This window comes from Melospiza georgiana, chromosome 10 (assembly GCF_028018845.1).
Source record: "Melospiza georgiana isolate bMelGeo1 chromosome 10, bMelGeo1.pri, whole genome shotgun sequence".
Lineage (NCBI taxonomy): Eukaryota > Metazoa > Chordata > Aves > Passeriformes > Passerellidae > Melospiza > Melospiza georgiana.
In genome coordinates, this window is record NC_080439.1 from 20953450 (window position 1) to 20973930 (window position 20481).

The 20481-nt window shown below is 55.7% G+C and overlaps 2 protein-coding genes across 2 annotated transcripts; one reads left to right on the forward strand and one right to left on the reverse strand.

Annotated features, from left to right (window-relative positions):
• Positions 1 to 7584: 7584 nt before the first annotated feature.
• On the forward strand, positions 7585 to 15309 carry LOC131087284 (galactose-3-O-sulfotransferase 2-like). The gene is made up of 6 exons (XM_058030788.1): positions 7585 to 7613; positions 11721 to 11831; positions 12505 to 12669; positions 12844 to 12955; positions 13055 to 13423; positions 14407 to 15309. Exons 1-6 carry the CDS (start codon positions 7585 to 7587, stop codon positions 15307 to 15309), a joined length of 1689 nt encoding a protein of 562 aa, XP_057886771.1.
• A 2274-nt stretch (positions 15310 to 17583) lies between these two features.
• LOC131087767 (aquaporin-12-like) lies at positions 17584 to 20481 on the reverse strand. The gene is given in 5 exon segments (XM_058031640.1): positions 17584 to 17765; positions 18600 to 18716; positions 19551 to 20313; positions 20315 to 20425; positions 20428 to 20481. Coding segments are annotated over 5 exon segments (1227 nt in total).

Sequence of the window (20481 nt, forward strand, 5' to 3'; positions counted from 1 at the left end):
TCTGCGAACTTTATCCCCTTTGCAGGTTTCTAAGGCCCAAAGATTAATTTTCTTGCCCTTAAAATATGTCAAGATTCCTCCATTGCAAATGAGCATAGAAAACACAAATCTCAAGGGCTTTTTTTCCTACAAAAAGTAACTCTGAGCAAGAACTGGTTCATTGTGCCTGTTCCCTGGGCAGATACCTGGATTTCCACGCTGCTTTGATGACCCCTGCAGGGACAAGCAGTAATGGTCTTGAGTTTTAATTCCTTCCTTACCTGGAAGTGCGTGGTGTGGTCATGGGCACTGCCTCGGGCTCTTGCTGGGCTTGAAAGGAGGAGTCAGTTCCCAGAGATGTTCAGGTGTTAGGAAGAGCTGGGGATGGAAGCACTGTGGGAAGGCTGCTCTCTGAGGAAGGAGCTGGGTGTTCTGGCAAGAGTTTGGCCTTTTGTCCCTGGCATCTCCAGTAGAGAGCCCCTGTGTACATGGGGGAGCCTGGGGGCTCAGCCTGCAGCCCCAGCAGTGCAAGGGAGCTGGGCTGGGGAGGAGGATGGAGCTGCCCAGGGCTGCCCATGCAGCACCCACAGCCCCGTGTGAGGCTGGGCAGGATGGGAGAGTCTGGGCTGGGGAAAGCTGCCCGTGGCCTCCTGCCTGGGGGGGACTGCCATGGGCTGGGGTAAAACTCTCCCTGTGCAGGGCTGGAATTGTGGAGCTCAGCAGAGCTGCTCCAGCTGAGCTGGGAGCTGAAGGAGCCCTGGCTGGGATCAAACTCTCCCTCTGAATGTTTGTGGAGCTCAGCAGAGCTGCTCCAGCTGAGCTGGGAGCTGAAGGGCCGGGAGCCCTGGCTGCTGCCAGCACACCCAAGGGCAGGACTTGTGAATGACTTTTGATCCAGACTGTCCCTGGCTATGCCAGAAGAGGCTTGGGTGGGAGGAACAAAGGGACTGGCCCTGCCAGGCTCTCTGCTGGCTGCTCTCCCACCCTGTGTCTGGGCAGGGGCTGCACTTGGTGCTACCCGGCAGGAGCCAGGAGTGGGAGGTGATGATCCAAAGAGATCCCCGTTTGGCTGGAATCCCCCTGGGCATGGAGGATGAACTGTGGAGCCCAGTAAAGGGAAGGGAAAGTGCTGACAGGGGTCCTGCATGTGCCCTTCAGCAGCTCCATTCCCTTCCCTGGACACACCCCAGCCCTTCACTGTCTGTCTTGCAGTGACGGGAGCAACTGTTCTGTACACACATGGAGATGCTGAACTTTCCTAGAAACCATAAAATCTCTCCTAGATTTCACTGTTTTGTTGTTTTTTCCGCCAGGTGAGGCATCACATTTATCTGGACATCCTGTCACACTTTCCATAAATAGGAGGAGGTGGCATCAGCTCGTGAGGTCCCCACCCTGTTTGCCTGCTGATACGTTTCAAAAGGCATTTGCTCTGTAAACACCTGCTCCACCCAGTTTCCCTTGATCAATACAGCTTTTCTCTCCAGGTTTCCCCTGAAAACCATGTCCACTCTTTTCCTGTGGGCACCAAGCTCTGGCTGAGACAAAGTCCTTACCACTTCCCACTCCTCAGGGTCAGACACAGCACACAGCTCCTGCTGGCCATGGAAAGTCCTAAGGACATCCTTGGCCATCCCTTGGTCAAACACAGCTTTCCTGGCCCCAGCAGCCTCCCTTCCCACTCTGTTCAGTGCTTGTGAGGCCACACCTGCACTGCTGGGGCCAGCTCTGGGCTCCCCAGTACAAGAGAGATGCAGTGACTGGAGCCAGTCCAGTGCAAGGCCATGAAGGTGTGAAGCATCATTCATATGAGGAGCAGCTGAGAGAGCTGGAGCTGCTCACCCCAGAGCAAAGTAGTCTTGGAGGGACTTTGTAGATGTGTATAAACATCTGATGGGAGGGAATGAAGGCAGGAAACCAGGCTGTTGTCAACAGTGCCCTGTGACAGGACAGGAAGCAATGGGAGCAAACTAAACTGCATGAAATTCACCCATGGAGCTGTCCCACAGAATCCCAGAATGGGACCACAGTGGGGTCACCCTGTGCCACCTCCATGCTCCAGCAGGGCCATGCCAGAGCCCACGGCACACACTGTGTCCAGACAGCTCTGGGATATCCCCAGTGAGGAGACTTCACACCCTCTCTGGGCTCTGTTCAGGGCTCTGGCACTGCCCAGGAAAGTTCTTGCTCATGTGCAGGTGGAGCTGCCTGGGCTCAGTCCCTGCCCATGGCTCCGGTGCCATTGCTGGGCCTGGAGCAGAGCCCGGCCCTGCTCTGCCCCTCCCTGCAGCCAGGGCCAGCCAGGGCTGAGGGCCCCTCTCAGCTGGGGCTCCTCTCCAGGCTGGGCAGCCCCGGCTCCCTCAGCCTTGCCTGGGCACCCACACGCTCCAGGCCCTTCAGCATCTCCACAGCCTCTGCAGCCCCGGCTCCCTCAGCCTTTCCTGGCCACCCAGATGCTCCAGGCCCTTCCGCATTTTTTCATCCTCCACTGGACCCATTTCAGGTGCTCCAGGTCTCTCTTGTTCTGAACAGCCCAAAACTGGACAAAATATAATGGCAAGGGGAGGCTCATCCCACCTCTGCTGAGGAGAGCCCATGGCACCCCATTTTGGGATGCCCACTTTCATTTCTTCTGCTGACAGACCAGCAAGTCCTCCCAGTAACTTGATGTCTTTGATGAAGAATCATGGGTAGTCTCAGGAATGGTTCAGACCTGGATCCTACAAGGCCCTGAGGGATCTGGTCAAATGCCAGCCACCCTAAAACACAGATGTCTTTCAGCGCCCGAGTGCTGCAGCCTCCAGAGGCTTCAAGGCAAAGCCCAGGTTTGTGAGGGATCACTTAATCTCCTGGAGGTCTCTGACAAGCAAACAAAACCAACAGAAAAGAAACAGCAAAGCCTGTTCTCCAGCTGAGCAGAGATGTGTTTGGTTGTTCAAAGGCTTCTGATAAGGTGACTGAGATTAAAGAACAAATAAAAGAACGATTAGGGCCAAAGTCCCAACTCCAGCCAAAACCACACAGCCACAGCAACAATGCACTCCTTGCCTAAAGCCACACTTATCCAGCTGCTCCCCAGCCTTCCCAGCCAAGAGGAGCTCTGCCCAGGGCTGGCACAGGCTCTGCCTTGTCTCTGGGACAAGGTGCCCAGGACAGTGATGTCCCACACTGCCCAGCAGCCACAGCACTGCTCCTGCACTCAGCTCCCACCACGCTTTGCTCCCAAACTCCCAGCTGGATGCATTTTCTCCCTGAGCATCCTTTCAGAGAGCTGGTATCCATGGGCATGGCCACTGCAGGCCAGGTTCCCTTCAGGGTCCAGGAGAGTTGTTGGAGTTAATGGGAAATGGGCCTGCCTTGCTCTCTCTGCTGGGTGTAAAATTAACTAGAGATCAATTTAGGTGGGTGCTGCTGGAGCACGGTGCCCGGCGGCGGAAGGGGAGGCCCAGGGGCTGATAGATTGGAGAACGACTGGGAGAGCAAACTGCACCTGGCTGATAAAGCAGAGTGCTGGATACCCCTGGGAGAGTCATCCAGAAATTATCATGGGGCAGTCCAGGAACAGGTCTGTCTGGAAAAGGTCTGAAAAGCAAACAGAAAAATGGTTCGCTGGCAGCAAGGGGACCTTTCTCAAGTTTCTCTCCATTGGGAGTTTTGTGGGACCCAGGAAACCAGAGTGTCCCAGAACTCCGCTTCCCCCATCTGTCCCTGCATCTGGAACTGCCAGCTGACTCCTGCTGGGATGGCACACACAGTCCTCATGTCTTTTCAACAAGCTCCAGGCTGCCAGGGTACAAATGACAAAGTGAGCACAGGCTGGCAGAAAACGATGGAGATAAATTCTTCTTTAAGCAAAGTGCACATATAAACACAATATAAATACAAAAAAGAAAAATTAAAGAATTAAATACAGGGGGAAAACACAAGCAATGTGAGCAGGGTCCTTGTGGTCATCTGCAGGGAGGAATGGAACCCAGTCCCACATCAGGCATTAATTCCCTGTCTTATCCCAGTGGCAACACCTCCTTCCAGGTCCTCAGACTGTGGCTACCTGCAGGAGACAAAGGGACAGGTGTGGAGCCAGGGGACTCTGGGCTCAGGCACTGGGCTGCCACTGTGATTGCAGCCAGTGCCACCCTGGTACTGCCCTGTGGGATGGCTCCTTGTCCCCTTGTACCAGCCAGGCGTCTTTGGAGTCTGCCCCACCATCACAGCACCGCTAAGGGATCTTCCAGGCCCCTCTGCCATGAGCTCATGAGTAGCACTCTAAATCTTGGACCTTCCCAGGATAATTTTAACCCTGGATATGACTTTTCTGTACCTCTCCAGCTAATGGGTTCACTTAAGCAACATGGACTCCTTCTTCCTGAGGTTTTTGTTTATTTTGCAGATGTTCAAAGCAAGGAGCCATCTCCAGCAGGAGCTCCATCACTCTCCACTTCCCAGTAAGGAAACCTCTGCAGCCCATTCCAGACTGAGGAAATTCCCAAATATTGCTCCAGTTGGCAAAGCCCTACAGCAGTTCCATCTTGCCCAGGATCCCAGACTCTGCTGCTAACAAAGGCTCCTCCCTGGCTGCCTGCACCCTCCAGGCTCAGCTGCCTCCCTTTGCCAACACACAGGAGGATGTCAGACTCCTCCTTAACCAAGGAATTGTCCCTGGTACCAACAGTGGCTTTTCTCCTGTTCCTCACCTCTGCAGCACTTTCCTGCCATCCAAGCTCTCTCAGGAGAACAAGGAAGCTTTCTCAGGAGAACCAAGCTCCCCTGCTCCTGCCTGGAAGGTCCTTGCTGGCTGTCACCCTTGCCAGGAGCCCTGTCGTGCTGCCCACCTGCAGGTGGCTGCTCACACCTCGGGGCTCAGCAGGGCTCAGTGCTGTTGGTGGCAAAGAGAATCTGCCCTCAGCAAGCCCAAACAGAAACCCACACACAGCTCTCTGCTGGGTTCTTCTCATGCTGGAGTGCTCCACATCCAGCAGAAGAAGGAATAAGGTGAGGAAGATGAAGGGAGGCAGATGTCTGGCTGAGGTTACAGCCAGGCTCAAGCCCTTGCAAACCCCAGGGCTCTCCTTTGCACCACCCAGTGCTCTGGCATTTGGTCCAGCCCAGGGTTGGAAATCACAGGTCTGCTCTCTTCCTCACTGGAGGGGCAATCACATTCCCAGCTTTCCTTTCCTCTTCACCAGAGAGGCACCTTCCCATGTGCTCCCCTTCACCTCCACCCCAGGTACAAATGCACCAGGGATGGCTGCTCTCCAGGTGCAGCTTATCCAGCAATCCTGGGAGAATCCCACCAGCAGTCCCTCTGGGCCATGGGCTGGCCAAGCAGGAAAGCCATTGCCTGAGAGTGACAAGGTCCTGAGGGTCCTGAGGCCATGTCCTGGCTCATCATCTTACACAGGGGACAGGAAGGGACAGGAGCCTTTGGGGTCTCTGAACTGCCTTTTGCTGAGGTCAGCACCTGAGGAGGTGCCCAGTCCCTCCTTCCAGGGCACCTTTTCTTCTCAAGAGACACAACTGCAGGAGGTGCATTTACCTGGCAGTGTCCTGACCCCACTGCAGCACCTGTGGGAGAGAGGAGACCACCAGGTGCAGCCTCAGAGGAATGACACCCCCACAGAGGCCCTTGGACACTGGTGCTGCCCAGGCCAGTCCAGCACAGGCTCTGTAGGATGCAGATGTGAGGCAGCAGAAGGATCCCCAGAGAGCTGCAGAGGTGCCTGGGATGCAGCTCTGGCACAGGAAGCACACAGGCACTGGAGACCACACATCATGATTTCCATCACCACATTCCTGCAGGAACAGACAGCTTTGCCTCTTGAGCTTTTCCTCCACAGGTGCCTCCAGTTGTGCCCAAGAAGAGGCTGGAGACAGGAATAGGGCATATCTTGAGCAGGATTACATGTGGAATCTGGAATTTCATGAGGTCACCATGGACTAAAAGGTTTGTCCTTATGGAAACAAGTGAGCTGAGCAGTGGCAAATCCCACCAGTGACCATCAAGCAAGAGGAAACAACCAAAGAGGAGCAAGACCAAGCCTGTCTGGACACCCTCATGCTGCTGAGCCTCTGGATGCTCCCTGCCCTGCAGCAATAGGATGTTCCCTGGAGATCCTGCATGGAGGATGCTCACAGAGCCCTCAGCCATCCACCCCAAGCAGGCTTATCCAGCTTGGAGTGCCCAGAGCATGGCTGTGCAGAGGGAGGCAGAGGGGAGGACCTGACCCTCAGCCCCTGCACCAGAGAGGATCTGATCCCTGCAAGCTCTTGTATGGCTTTCAGGCAGCCCCAGGCTCCCAGGGAAGCTGGCAGCCCTGGCACAGAGCTGGAGCCCAGGATGGGTGGAGAACACAAGAGCCCCACAGGAAGCTTGTGGTTTTGATGAGGTGGACAGGGAGAGGCAGTGCCTGCCTGTGCCAGGGTGAGTGAGGGGAGCAGCTGCCTCCCTGCTGGCAAAGGGGAGGAGGGAGCCCTTCTGTCCCTCCAGAGAGCCAGGGTCCAGCCTGGAAGTGACTTACCCACCCTTTATGCACTTCTTGAGCCCTTAGGAACAGGTCAAGGGAAAGCCCACATGGCCAGGTCATCTCCTCCAGGGCCAGCAGGCACATGGGGCACCTGCAGACAGTGTGTGACACAGCTGGAGCCACTCGTGTCCCACATCCCAGCCACCCTCTCCATGTCCACACCACCATGGGAGTCTGTGCCCAAACAGGAGAAGCACACAGTCCCTGCCAAGCTGCCTGGGCCCAGTCACAGGCTGATGCTGTGCAGGATGCTGGGATGAGCCTTGAAGGGGAAGGATGTGGCCAAAGGACCTCCATGGTGGAGGGCAGCCTCCTGTCCTCCTTTGAGCTGTCTTACATTGCCCACCAGCCAGCAAGAAGCAGAGCCAGTGACCACTTTCCCAGTGGTCCTGGAAGCCAGCTGGTCATCCTGGCACAGCACAGTCCCAGCACGGGGGGTTGACAACTTTGCTTTCCCTCATCCCAGTCACCTCTCCAGACACCACTTCACATCAATGTCTTCCATGTGCCATGCTCAGACTGGCCCCTGTGCCACCCAAGCCAGCAAAGGAGGGAGCTGGGGACAGCCACACTCCCATCCCAGCATGGTGGAGCCATGGTGCACTGGAGAGGACAAGGTCCCTGCCACGCAGGGGTGACCCAGCCACCACAGAGCCTCAGCAGCACCGACCTGGAGACATCAGGATTGCCAAGAGCTCAGCAGTCACAACCAGCTCCGCCCTCAGCTTTGTCAAGAAGCAAAATCAGGACATGAGAAAGGAAAAGAGAGGGTCAGAGTGGAACACCAGCAGCCATGGGTGAAACCAAGGAGTGAGGCAGGGACACTGGCCTGGGCGGACAGCGCGCCCAACGCTGTGTGTGATGTGGCAGGGGTGAAGGTGCCACTCACCCTGCCAGAGGCTGGGCACTCCCTGGGGCAGGCACAGGGCACGGGTGGGAAGGTCTGACAGGATCTGTGTCCCAGTGCCCCCCCTGGGGAGGAGCCTCTGGCCACAGCACACAAGGCAGGCTCCAGGTGTTTGCTTTCCAGTCTCCCGGGCGGGTGATAACCACCCGCTCCCAGCCAGGGCTCCAGCTCACCATGCTGAAATTCAAGAGGTATTTGATCACGTAAGTGGAAGATTTTTATGTATTTATTTAGGTAAAATACTATTTCCCTAAGTAAAATTCTCTTTCTGTCCTACCTGGAGGTGATGTCCTGATGTCCTTGCAGATCCTTTCGTGTTGGGAAACAGTTTAAGTGGTGATGGAATGGGCAGGGAGATGTTTCTGCTCCTCATCACTGCAGGGCAGTCCGGGGTGATGGGGATTTTCCCTTCTGGTGATGCTCCAAAGGCAGCTGGAAAACAGCATCTTTTGTGAGGCTGTTGCCACAAAGAAAGGAGAATGGCACAGACCTTAGCAGGGCACTGTGATGCTGGTCCCTCCTGCAGCATCCCAGGTGAGGGATCACCAGAGGAGTAGATGTGGAGCAGAAAGGTGTCTCTGGGCAAGTTTTTCACATGGCAGCCCCTAGGGTGAGGTGCTCCCTCGCACAGGCTCTGGTTTGGACAGGAGGGATGAGGGAAGGGCAAGGCTTGACTCTGCAGCAGAGTCCTTTGGCTGGGGGAGAGCTGCAGGGTGAGAGGGCTCAGGGTTATTCCCAACCCAGCTGTCAAGTGCAGGGTGGGCACTGATGCAGACAGTGCCATTGTGCCCTTGCTGTGCCACCTGAGCATCCTGCTGACCATTCTGCCCAATTTCTCATTTACTGCCAAAAAACTGGCTCCGGTAACTGGTCAGAGGGAGCAGGCTGTGGCTGGTGTACATACTGTGTACATTAATTCCTTGTGCAACTTTGCTCACTGCCTGGAGAATATCTGGGCACAGCAAAACAGTAAAATCTTTTTCTGCCACTCACCTGCCTGGTGAGCTCAGCCTCAGCACCTCCTGCAGCTTGCTGAGACCCTGAGGGCCCTGAAGCTTCCAGCCAGCCCCATCCTGGCTGGAGCTTTTGTCTCTGGGTTGGACAGGGAAAGGGACAGGGTTGGAGGGAAGATTTGCTTGGAGAAGGGGGGAGAATAACAGAGGGGAAATCTGCAGCCCTGCTGAGAACAAGTGGCACCCTCTGTCCTGCTGGGTCTGGCACTGAGACAGCTGGAGCAGCATCCTTTACAAAGATTTCACCATCAGTTCAGGTTTAGATTCAATTCCTTGAGCCAGCATGGGGAGATCCAGCTGCTCTGGCTCTTCCACTGGGACCTTGCAGCCAAAGGCATCTTTGGGGTGTTGCATCCAGCTCTGCACTCTGCTTGTCACTCCTGGAGGTGACAGCACCCAGGCTCTGGTCTGAGGGGGCTCTTTGGGGTGCTGCATCCAGCTCTGCACTCTGCTTGTCACTTCTGGAGGTGACAGCACCCAGGCTCTGGTCTGAGCGGGCTCTTCAGCCGTAGCCTGCCCACAGATGGAGGCATCTCCAAAGACTCTGCAGGAGCTGGGCTCTTGCAGCCCAATCTGCCCTGCAGGGCTCCAAGTGCAGCCTGGAGCCCTTCCTGGTGCTCTGGTCTCAGGTGTTTAACTCTGCCCCACATCCCTGATCCCATCCCAGAGTGTAAATGGAGAGCTGTGCAGCACAGAGGGCAGCTGAGCCTTTTGAAGGTTTGCTGTTCAGGTACTTCTTACCAACCTGCTCCAGCCTCCAAGACAAGGGCTGCTCATGCACCATGTGCCATTTAATGGGTGTTTTGCTGCCTTCAGTGCAACTTCTTGGCAATTTGAGCACTGCCACTTTCTCAGCACACCCTCCTTGATGTCCCTGTATCTCACAGAGCCAGCCCAGAGGAGGAAGGAAAGGCTGTGGTTTTGTGCCAGCCTGGCCACCCCAACACATGTCAGCCCAGCACGTGTTGTGTGTTCTCAGCTGGGTGTTCCACCAACACACCAGCCACCAAAAAAGAGCCAAAGGACCTCGATCTTTCACAGATTCTCACAGGTTGAAAGTTTAGGACCTCTGTGGAAGCAAGGCCAGGGTTATACCTGCACCAGATACAGATAAGGGAGTGGCAGAGGGTGCTGCTCCCAGCCCTGTCTGGGGGAAAGTGTTCCATTGTTCTGCCTGCATTACTGGGTGCTCCTGCAGGTTCTGCTGAGAGTTTGTGTGTATCACTAAATATCACAGTGGTGCAGCTCTTCATTCCCTCATTGCTGCTTGTCTTACCATGATCAGCCAGACAACATGATGATCAGCCTTGCCTGGAGTGATGGGAAAGGTGGATCGAGTCTCCAACCATCACTTCATTGTGGAGCATCTCCTCCCTCTGTGGTCTCTGATCTTCCACATGGAGTTATTTCAACAAACCTTTCCTCACACCAGCCCTGGTCTCTGCTTCAACCCTCCCTCTTTAACACCTCTTGGCATTTTAAGCTCTGTTTAAGCATTTTCCTGCTCTGTTATTTGTCACATCTGCTTATCTCTGACCTCACAAGGGTCTCCTTGTGCCACTGGCATGGCCAGGCAGTGACCCACACGTGCATGTGCCACCTCCTGTCTCGTCTGAGCTTGGCAGCCTGCTCCTGGAGTGGCAAAGAGCATGGATACCTCCAGGTTGCTGTGGGGATTGGGGATGCTGTGATGGGCAGTAATCAATCCCATGCAGTGATGACACCTTCTGAATCCTCAGCACCACTGCCATGGCCTAAAAGCTCCCAGCCTTTTCAGCCCAGAGTACTTCAGACACTGAAATCCTCCTGGGAGCAGCTGGGACTTTCAGCTCAGTGAAGGGGCATTTTTGGGAGCAGGGCAGAACTGTGTCCATGAGTATCCAACCACTGCAAGCAGTGCTGCCATTATCAAGCCACTACTTAATCCTGACAGCTGATGATTTTCCTGGAACAAAGCCATTCTGAGTAGCAAACCTGAATTTCTGACCTGTACCCTGGGATGCACGTGACCCCTTTGGACAGCCCAAGTTTGTGTCACTGCTGCCTCACCAAGAGAACTCTGCTCCCAATGTCACAGCACTGCCCAGAGCAGGAGGTAATGCACCACGGAGGTGAGGACAAGCAGCTCTGTGCAGTCCCACTGTCCTGGTCCAAAGCTGACCACTGCAGGAAGGCAGAAATGCCAACAAACCCAGGTTGGCTGAAATGTGGCTTCCAAGCAGGCTCTGCCCACATTTCTGCTGTCATTAATTCCTCCCATTTAGATCCCTGCTGCCTGTGATTCTCCCTCCCTGAGAGGGGAGAGCAGCCACCTGAGGCTGACTGGCTGGACTTCCCCCACATCAGAGCCCAATCCCAGAGGGTTTAACCAGATCCTCAGGACAAATCATCTCCTGTTGTGCCACAATGAGCTCCCAGGGGAAAACCCAGCAGAATAATGGCATCATTCAGGTTGCAAAAGCCCTCAAAGATCATCGAGTCCAATCTTTCCCCCAACGCTGCCAAGGCCACCACTAACCCATGATTCCAAGTGTCACATCTCCTGGGACTGGACAACCTTTCTGTGAAGAGGAAAATACAAATAAATCCTTTTTTTCCAGGAAATTCAGCCCCTCAATTCTTCCACTGAAGATTAAAGCTACAATCAAGCTCCACCAGGGTTTGCAGCAAGCCTCACAAAGAGAAGGAGCCCTGTGGCAGCATTTCCATGGCTTTAATGTCACCATACACAACAGCACAATTCTGATGGCCTGAAGAAATGACACTGCTGTTGTAGACATGGCTAAAATCAGACCAAAATCCAGGCACTGCTGGGGCCCTCATGGTGGCACCACATCTGCAGCAACAGCTGGAGCCTGTGCAGATGGCAGTCCAACAGCAGAGAGTGGGGAGAGCAGGGAAAAAAGAGTTTTATTGTCCCTGTTGATAAAGACAAGATCCTGATCCTTCTTGGGCAGGCAGGGCAGGGAGCACAGAGGCAGTGCCCTGTTCCTGCTGCCTGGGGGGAGCCCAGGCTGCTCCAGGAAGGCGTCCCTGAGCAGCCAAGGGACTCAGTGGTTATCACTGTTTGCTTTTCAGCACAATGCCTGTGGCCCATCTGGAAATTTCCATGAGGCTGCACTGCTGGGGCACAGCCTTGGAGGTTCCCCAGTTATCGCTGCCTCTGCATCATTTCCGCCCCTGAAAACGGGACCTACCTTAAATAAAGATAAAAATAAAAAAGCCTCGAGGCACCTCTCCTGCCTGGTCTTGGCATTTCCTCCCCACAAATGGGCTCAAATGTCTGTTTCCTTGCAGGAAGCTGAGTGCAATCTACAGGTGCCAAGCAGGTCGGCTCTGGATCTCCTTCAGCCTCCTCGTCCTCCTCCTGGTCACACTTCAGGTTGTGGAGAAGCTGCAGCCTCTTGGGTAGGTCCTGAGCACAATTATGCACCTGCACCTCCTTCTCCAGCCTTCTGCTGGCCACTGAGGTGGGCTCAGAACTGCCCTCCTGAAAAACACCCAGCAGGGTCCTCCTTAGACAGGGAGGAAAATCCAGGTGAGAGAGGGCCCTCTGAGGGTCTCACAGCTCACCCCTGTGCCCTGGCCAGAGCTGAGCCCACCCTGGGTCAGACAAGGCTGCTCTGGGCTTTGTCCTGGCTCACCACAAAACCCTACAGCCCTTAAGCCCAGCCCTCCCAGTCTGGGGTTATCTGCAATCGTTCCTCCAGCTTCTCCAGACCACCAGCTCTTCTCTCTCCTTGCCTTCTCCTGCTGTGTGTGCCCCTTCCACTGTCCTGTCATGCTCCAGCAAGACAGAGACACTGCCACATCGCTGCTGGCCTGTCCTTCTCCTCTTCATGGAATCATTAAGGTTGTAAAGGACCTCCAAGATGATCAAGCCCGAAGTTCTTGCACCCCCACGCCCCACCCCTGAGGGCAGCAGTGAAGCCCATCCGCAAGGGCACCCACCCCACGAAAAGGAGGGAATGTGTTTTGGGGTGACTTTAGGGAGTCAGGAGGTTCATTGGGCTGCAGAGAAGCTGCCTCTGCATTGTCCTCCCACCTCCTGCAGCTGAGCATTGTGTCCTCCCCACCACAGGAGCTGCCAGTGTGAGCTGGAGCGGGACCTGCCGCAGACCACGGGCCATGAGCTCAGCTCTGCCCTGCTCAGCCCTGACCTGCTGTGGGAGGATGACTCCCCTCAGGGGCAAGGGGAAACTGAGCCAGCCCCTGCCTCGACCGAGGATGTTTTCAGGATGCACCTGTACCCCAGACAGGAGACCCCTCCGGGCAGCAGCCAGGAGGAGAGCTGGATGCAGCAGCCTGGGGAGAGCAGTGAGAAGGTGAGAGCCCATCTGTCACCCACAGAGCTGAAACCCCAGCTTCCTGGCCTGGAAAATGCAGCCAGAGAACGTCCTTCTCCAGGCCCTCCCGGGAGGGTCACTGCAGATTTGGCAGAAGCTGTCACCAGCAAGTTCATCATCTTTGCAAACAGGCTGAGCACAGAGGAGCAGAGGGGAATGTCCCCACCTGGAATGGTGCAGGTGGAGGTACAGAGCCAGACTCAGCCTCAAGCTGTGACTTCTCTTCACCCTGAGTGGGGCACCTCATTTACACAGCCCATCCCAAACTCAGCTCAACCTCTGCAGGCAGAGGATTCTTACAAAACAGCCCTGCAGACAGGATTTCTCCCAGGCTGGACAGAAGCCTTTAAGATCCAGGAGGTAACAGCTGGAGAAGTCCGGCAGGCCAGAGGAGTCACCTCTCAAGGGAAGACGTGCAAGCCCAAGACTGACATTGTTTTCCTGAAGGTCCACAAGAGCGCCAGCAGCACGGTCATGAACATCCTGTTCCGCTTTGGGGAGACACACAACCTCACCTTCGCCTTCCCCAAGGGCGGGGGCTTCCAGCTCTACTACCCCCACCACTTCCTGGCCAAGTTCGTGCAGGGCTTCTCCCCTCTGAGCCCCCGGCGCTTCAACATCCTCTGCCACCACATGCGCTTCCTGCAGCCAGAGGTACGGGCAACGCTGCCACCCTGGGGGCACGGGCAGGGAACGGGGACAGGGGCTCAGGGGGCACAAGGAGAGGCACCTGTCGAGCACATAAACTCTGCAGGGATGAGCTAAAGAGAGTTAGGATGGCCCACGGTTACCTGGTATGTTGTTGGCACCTCCCAAGAGATTCTGTGAGCAGGTTTGCTGAAGCCCGGTGCTGTCAGCCATGGCAAAGTGGGAGACAGCATTTGCAGCAGCCAGCAGCTCTCATCTCTTTCTTGTCTGGTGGGCCCTGGGACATGTCCTGCTCCCTGGACAGGCCCAGAGGGGACCAGCTGCAAGAGAACAACCAGAGTGCATCAGCTCAGGTCAGCCATGCCCAGCATTCACCCCTCTGGTGCCACCTGAGGACAGGTGGACATGGGCAAAGGGAAGGAGATGGCTAGTATCTCCATCCCAGCCCGGCCACACAGCTGTGGCAGCCCACTGTGGGGAGCTTTGCTCACTGCTCTCCCCGTGTGACTCTTCTGGAGCTCTCCATGTTGTCATCTTATGGCAGGGGTTCCATACTGTTGTCACCTTATCTCAAAAGTTTCATACCTTCTTGGTATTTCTCATGGGCTGCTCCTCCAAGCACTCACTCTTTCTTCTCCACAAAGCAGCCACTGACTCCAGTTCCCTTCTCACCCAGCCACCCCACTCTTTTATAGCACTCTTCTTCTCATTGCTTGCAGCTGTGGCCTGTTAAAGCCAGGCCTGTTCCTAATCCTTGATAGCTGGCCCAGCTGCAACTCCTTAGGGGTAAGATTACTTTCCACACTATCTTTATTTCCTTATATTCTATCCCCTACATCCCCACAGCTCTTTTGATGAGCTGCACCCTGAAATCCTCCCCAGCATCCCCCACCTCCAGCCCCAGCAGGTGCCTCTGCTCACCAGCACTGTGGGCGAGCGGGTCCCCTCTCCCTGCCCCACCTTCAAACCCTCCTTCTCCTCCTCTGCAGGTGCAGAAAGTGGTGCCCAACTCCGCCATCTACTTCTCCATCCTGAGGAACCCCGTGCAGCTGATGGAGTCCTCCTTCGTGTACTACAAGGGCGCCTCGGCCTTCTCGCGCGTCCGCAGCCTGGAGGAGTTCCTCAGCCAGCCCTGGCACTACTACGACCCCGCCAGCGGCGACCGCCACTACGCCAGGAACCTCATGACCTTCGACTTCGGCTTCAACCCCGACGGGGACGCGTCCCCCGAGCGGGTGCAGCTCATGCTGAAGGCCATCGAGGCGTCCTTCGACTTCCTGCTCATCTCCGAGTACTTTGACGAGTCCATGGTGCTGCTGAAGGAGATGCTGTGCTGGGACCTGGACAGCGTAGTCTCCTTCCCGCTCAACAGCAGGGACAGCAGCACCAAGTCCCCGCTCCCGGACTCCGTCGTGGAGAAGCTGAAAGCCTGGAACAGGCTGGACTGGGAGATCTACACGCACTTTAACAGGACCTTCTGGGAAAGGCTCGACCGCCTCATCGGCCGGGAGCGGCTGCGGCGGGAGGTGAGGGCGCTGCGGCAGCGGCAGGCGGAGCTGGCCCGGGCCTGCCTGCAGGGCACGGGCAGCGTGGGCCCCAAGGACATCAAGGACAGCTCCCTGCGGCCGCTGCAGCACGGCGGGGCGCGGATCCTGGGCTATAACCTCAAGCAGGGCTTGCCTCGGGAGCTGGAGCGGACCTGCCGGCGGCTGGTCACGCCGGAGCTGCAGTACAGCAGCCTGCTCTACAAGAAGCAGTTCCCCCCGCCGCCGGCCCCCGAGAGCCCCCGGCCCGCTGCCTCACCGGCCGGAGCCCACCCGAAACTGAGAGCCCCCGGCCCGCTGCCTCCCCAGCTCCATCCTCCGCAGCGGCCGGAGCCCGCCCGAAACTGAGCCCTGCTGGATCCTGGGGCGTCCTTCCCCATCTGCTCCGGACAGCGAGGCTCGGCCCTCGGGCATCCTTCTCAATTTCCTGAGGACGCCGGGGCTCGGCCCTCAGGCCGGGGCTGCCCTGCCCGCGCCCTCTGTCCGTGCCCCGCTGCTGGGCACAAGCTCCGGACAGGCCGCAGAGGGGGTCTCGGGGGATGGACAGGACTTTTCCACAGGGAAATCCCCTCAGACAGCAGCTGGAGCCTCAGGACAGCACCAGCTCCAGCAGCGAGGAGCAGGTCCAGGAGGGCAGCCCAAATCATCAGCCCCGCAGTGGGGTGCGACAGAACAGGGCCAAGCTGTAAATCAGAGCTGTGGGCAAAAGATCCCAGTGAGACTGACTCTCCCAAAAAATCCCAGCAGGATTTATTCTCTCAAAAAAATCCCAGCAGGATTGACTCTCCCAAAAAATCCCAAAAGGTTTGATTTACAGCATGGGAATGAGTCTGTCTGTCTGTGCAGCTGCACCTCGTCCCTGCTCCGTTGGTATTACCATGCTGGAAAAGCAGCTTCTTAATTAAAGATAACAACAGTCACTGTCACTCCTTAAATTCCTCTTAATTACATCAGTCTGCTCAGTAGATGACCTCCCCAAAAGCCCCAGAAGCACATCCCAAACATTTGAGTGTGTCCTAATATGTCCTGAAAAGTGGGGGGGAAAAACCAAAAAACAAAGCCAAAAAAAAAAAAAAAAGTTCTGAAAAAATTGCCCAGGGGGATCTGAGCATCCCAGGGTGTCCCTGGGGCAGGTACAAAGAGTCTAAAAGGTTTCAGCTTCCACCCAAAGGTCTCCTGCTCAGTTTAACCAGGAAAAAAAGCCAGACTGTGCTCCCAGAGCCCTTCCTGGGGCAGTGCCAAGCATCCAGCCAGGCACTGGATGGAGATGGCACAAGGAGAGGGCACAGTTTGGGGATTTTGCTCCGTGAAGTTTCACCTCTGGGGCACATCTGTGCATGGCTGTGTTGGTCCCTTCCCTCATTTCTCCTGTTGGGATGTGGTGTCAGAGGTCTGGGGTTCCTGCAGGTACCTCCAGAGGGCAATCCCAGAGGAAATCACCTGGGATGGGCAGCCCAGAGGCCCAGCAGCACCCTGGGGATGTCTCCCCATGGGCACAGCAGAGGGGTGGGAGGAGCAGGGCTGGACACTGGGTACCAAACCTGCATCTGACACCTCCACTCCAGGTTTTCAGTGGGTGCCACTTGCTTATTCCCTGTTTGCACCTCAGGAAATGGGAGCAGGTGATTCCTGTCAGGAGCTCTGATCAGGGCAGAGATACTGGGCCAGCCAGAGCATCCCAATGTCCCTGTGCTGTCACCCAGGGTGCAGCTCCCATGGGGTGCCCTGGCCCCAGCACAGCCCGGAGGGATCCCCATTTCCAGCAGGTGTTTCCCCCTTTCCAGAGCAGGCAGCAGGCAGGGCAGAGGTGGTTTGGGCATCACAGTGACTCCCATTTTCAGGGATGTCTCCCAGGAATGACACCACTCACCCAAATGCCAACCACAGCAATTTTTTCCCCCACAAACTGTAATTTTATAGTTAGGAATATTTCACCTAGAGATGGAGCAGAGCACGGGGATGCACAGCAGCTGCCTGGGTCTCTTCTGGTTTGTTTTTTTTCCTTTGCACACCATTTCTTGATGCTTTACAGCACCAAAACCCAAGCCAAGCACATCCCCAGAGGAGCAGGTTCTCCCGTGGCCAGTGAACTCTCTTGCCTTGGGAGCATTTTTTATTCCTTTCCAAGACTTGCCAGGTTCAGCCTGTGCAACTCAAGGACTTCAGGCCAAGTTTGACTCAAACCCCACCAATTTTTAACCAGTATCCATTAATAACTCAAAAGATCAGAGCCTGTTTCCTCCCCATCCCAAGTGTGCAAGGTAGTTACTGGCTTATACTTTGTTTTTAGGGCCGCAAGAGACCCACTGGGGTTATTGCAGGCCCTGCACGGTGCAGTAAGCCGGGTTGCTCAAGCCTGCCCATGGAACGGTCCCAGCTCTCTGTAAGATTCCTGGCAGAACAAGACAACCAGCAATTGATGCAAAAGTGTTCCGTGTTTTCCTTCTGAGCCAGCAGAGCGAGCTTGAAACATTTCGGGCTCTCCAGGGAGGCTTTCAAAGCAATTCCCAAAGGAGCTCAGGGGCATCCTGCAGGATTCCTTTGTGGTGCTTTAAGGACCGAACGAGCTGCAAAATCCTCCACATCGGGAAAACCTTTCCCAGGAAAAGGGCCAGGAGGGGCTCAGGCACGGGGCTCCGCGTTGCTCTTCCCTCCTTTCCTCTTCTTCTGTGGTTTGTCACCCTCCGCCTGCACTGTCACCTTTGCCTTGGGCACCTTGTATTTGCTTTTCTGGCTGTAGAGGAGGTTTCTCTGGAAGAGGCGTGGGATGTTGCCCTGGAACAGCAGGAGAGCAGCGAGCATCCCTGCAATGAGAGCACAGACCCCTTCCAGGCACTGTGGGGAGCATCTCCACCCTCCCCACAGCTCAGCAGCGGCTTTGGGTCCTTGTCACAATCTTCACCATGGCCAAAAGGCAGCTGAGCACCACTGAAGTCCCCACCGAGAGCTGAGGGACCCTCGCTGTTCTGCTTTAAGGAGAATTTACCACTCTGTCCTTAACATAACAAACAATGCTTGTTTCGACCCACAAACCACCCCGGTTTTCTGGCAGAGAATCATTAAGGTTGGAAAAGTCCTCTGAGCCCATCAAGCCCAACCATTCCCTCAGTTGGTCATGACCCCAGTGCCACATCCAGGCTTTTGAATCTCTGCAAGGATAGTGTCTGCACCACTGCCTTCAGCAGGGTGCCAGTGCCTGACCACCCTTCAGGGAAGAAATTTTCTCAATACTCAACCTAAACTTCCCCTGGGGCAGCTTGAGGCCATTTCCTCTTGTCCATCTGGGAGCAGAGCCCAACCTGAACCCGGCTCCACTCTCAGCACCCATCCAGCTCCCCATGACCATGCTGGAGCTGGGGACAGCCTCAAAGCACAGCTCAGCCTGGCACTGCCCTAAAACACCTTTGCTAAACCTCACCCAGACTTGGGCTTCAGGAGATTCCCGCCCTTGTACCACGCAGAAGTTGGATTTTAAAAATTGAATAGCAAAGGGATAACCCCAGAGTCAACGAGGCTGGGTGAAAAGTGACACTTGCCACTGGCAACTCTAATTTCAGCCCTTTGCCTGAACAGTCCACGTTACACTGAGCATTTCTGCCTTGTCCCCATGCCAGCTCCTGCCCCTGGGAAGTTCTCACCTGCGAGGGGCCCCAGCCAGTAGACCTGGATGTAGGCCCAGAAGCTGCTCCCCGAGCAGTGGAAGGTGACGGCTGTGGCCAGGGCAGGGTTGAAGAAGGCCCCCGTGTACGGTCCGGCTGTGTGGGAAGAGAAACACGGCCAACAGTCCCACTGCATCCTCTGGAACACTGACAAAGGGCTGAGACCCTTCCTGCCTGCCTTCTCAGGCTGGGGAAATCCCACCCTTGTGGCCCTGAGCTTTGAGGGAAGCAGGAAAGCTCAGTGAAAGACTGGAGGATTGCAGGAGAGGAGGTTCCAGGGAAAGGATCCCAGTCTTGAGCTACGGCTGTGAGCCAAAATTCACCTGCAGCCTGTCACCATCACATTTTCTGAAAAATCCCCTTGCCCAGGATTCTTCTCCTGGGTAGCTGAGAAGCCTCAGAGAAAAGGAAAACAATTCTTATCTCATTTGCTTCTCCTGTGTTTTGCCCCTTTGGAATGTGTTTGGAGATTGTTTCATTGGATTCTGCTGTGAGTTGTTTTCACTCATTGGCCAACTGGGGCCAAGCTGTGTCAGGACTCTGGAAAGAGTCGCGAGTTTTCATTATTATCTTTTAGCCTTCTGTAAGTATCCTTTCTGTATTCTCTAGTATAGTTTAGTATAGCATTCTTCAATATAATATAGTATTATAAAATAATAAATTAGCCTTCTAAGAACATGGAGTCAGATTCATTATTCCTCCTTGGAATGGGAACCCCACTAATACAAGAGCAGCCCAGATTGCCCAAAGCGCCATCTTCATCCCAAAATGAACACTCCCCAAAATAACAGAAAACAAACACCTTAATAGTCATTACCTTGTTAACCCCTACCTCTCCAGTCCTGGAAGATGAAAAACAGGGGACTGTTTTCCCCCAAAATGAGGCATTTTTCCAAATGACTGGGGACAGGAAACGCCAGCGCTGCTCACCTGCGTAGGTCAGGAAAGTGACAGTGGCTGCCAGCGCAGGGACCCGGTACAGGGCGTGGCTCTGTCGCAGCTTGAGGAGGATGAGGTGGAGCAGGAAGGAGCAGGAGCCCTCCAGGAAGGCAGCGTGGGGCAGGGAGGTGTGGATGGAGGAGCTGCACTCGGGAGCAATGAGGTTCTGGATGAAGTGCAGCTGTGTCAGCTCCCAGGACCAGTAGAGCCGGGTGAGAGCCCAGCCCGTCCCTGCACCCACACCCTGGGCCAGCAGCTTGGCCCCCGTGGCTGCCAGGCTGGACTCCAGGAGCAGGAACTCCTGCAGGGACACCGTTGGGTTGGCAGATGCTCCATCCAAAGAGGCGCCGTGGACAGCGGAGAGGAGGAAGAGGAGGGTCAGGACCACGTCCAGGCCAAAGCCACCACCCCAGGGGCCGATGTCTATCAGCATCCTCAGCTCCAGGCAGCTCATGCATAGCTGGAAGGAGCCAGCAAATTCCCTGGCAAGGCAGCCATGTGTCCCAGGGGACAGCAGCCTCTTGGAGAGCCACCTGAGCACCTGGCACAGCCCAAAAGCCAGGAAGAAAAAAGCAATGGAGACATTCAAGCCATCCATAGCAAAGGCTGTGCTGGGGGCAGAGTCTGGCAAGGAGCAGAGGAGGCTCCTGCACCTCCTCTTTATAAAGCCAAGCAAAAGCAAACGTGGCACAGCCCGACAGGCCTGGGAAGGCCCACACGTGTGGCCCCCATGGGACAATGCCAGTGCCACAGGGAGCTGCTGGGCTCACAGCAGCTGGAGCAGCCACCAAGCTGTTTGTCCCAGCAAATCCTGGTGTTATCTCCAGCAGGCACTGAGCCCTCAGCCCTGGCATTCACACCTGAGAGGCCACAGCAGCTCCCCAGAGCTGACAGCTCTTCCAGAAGGAACAAAAAACTTCAT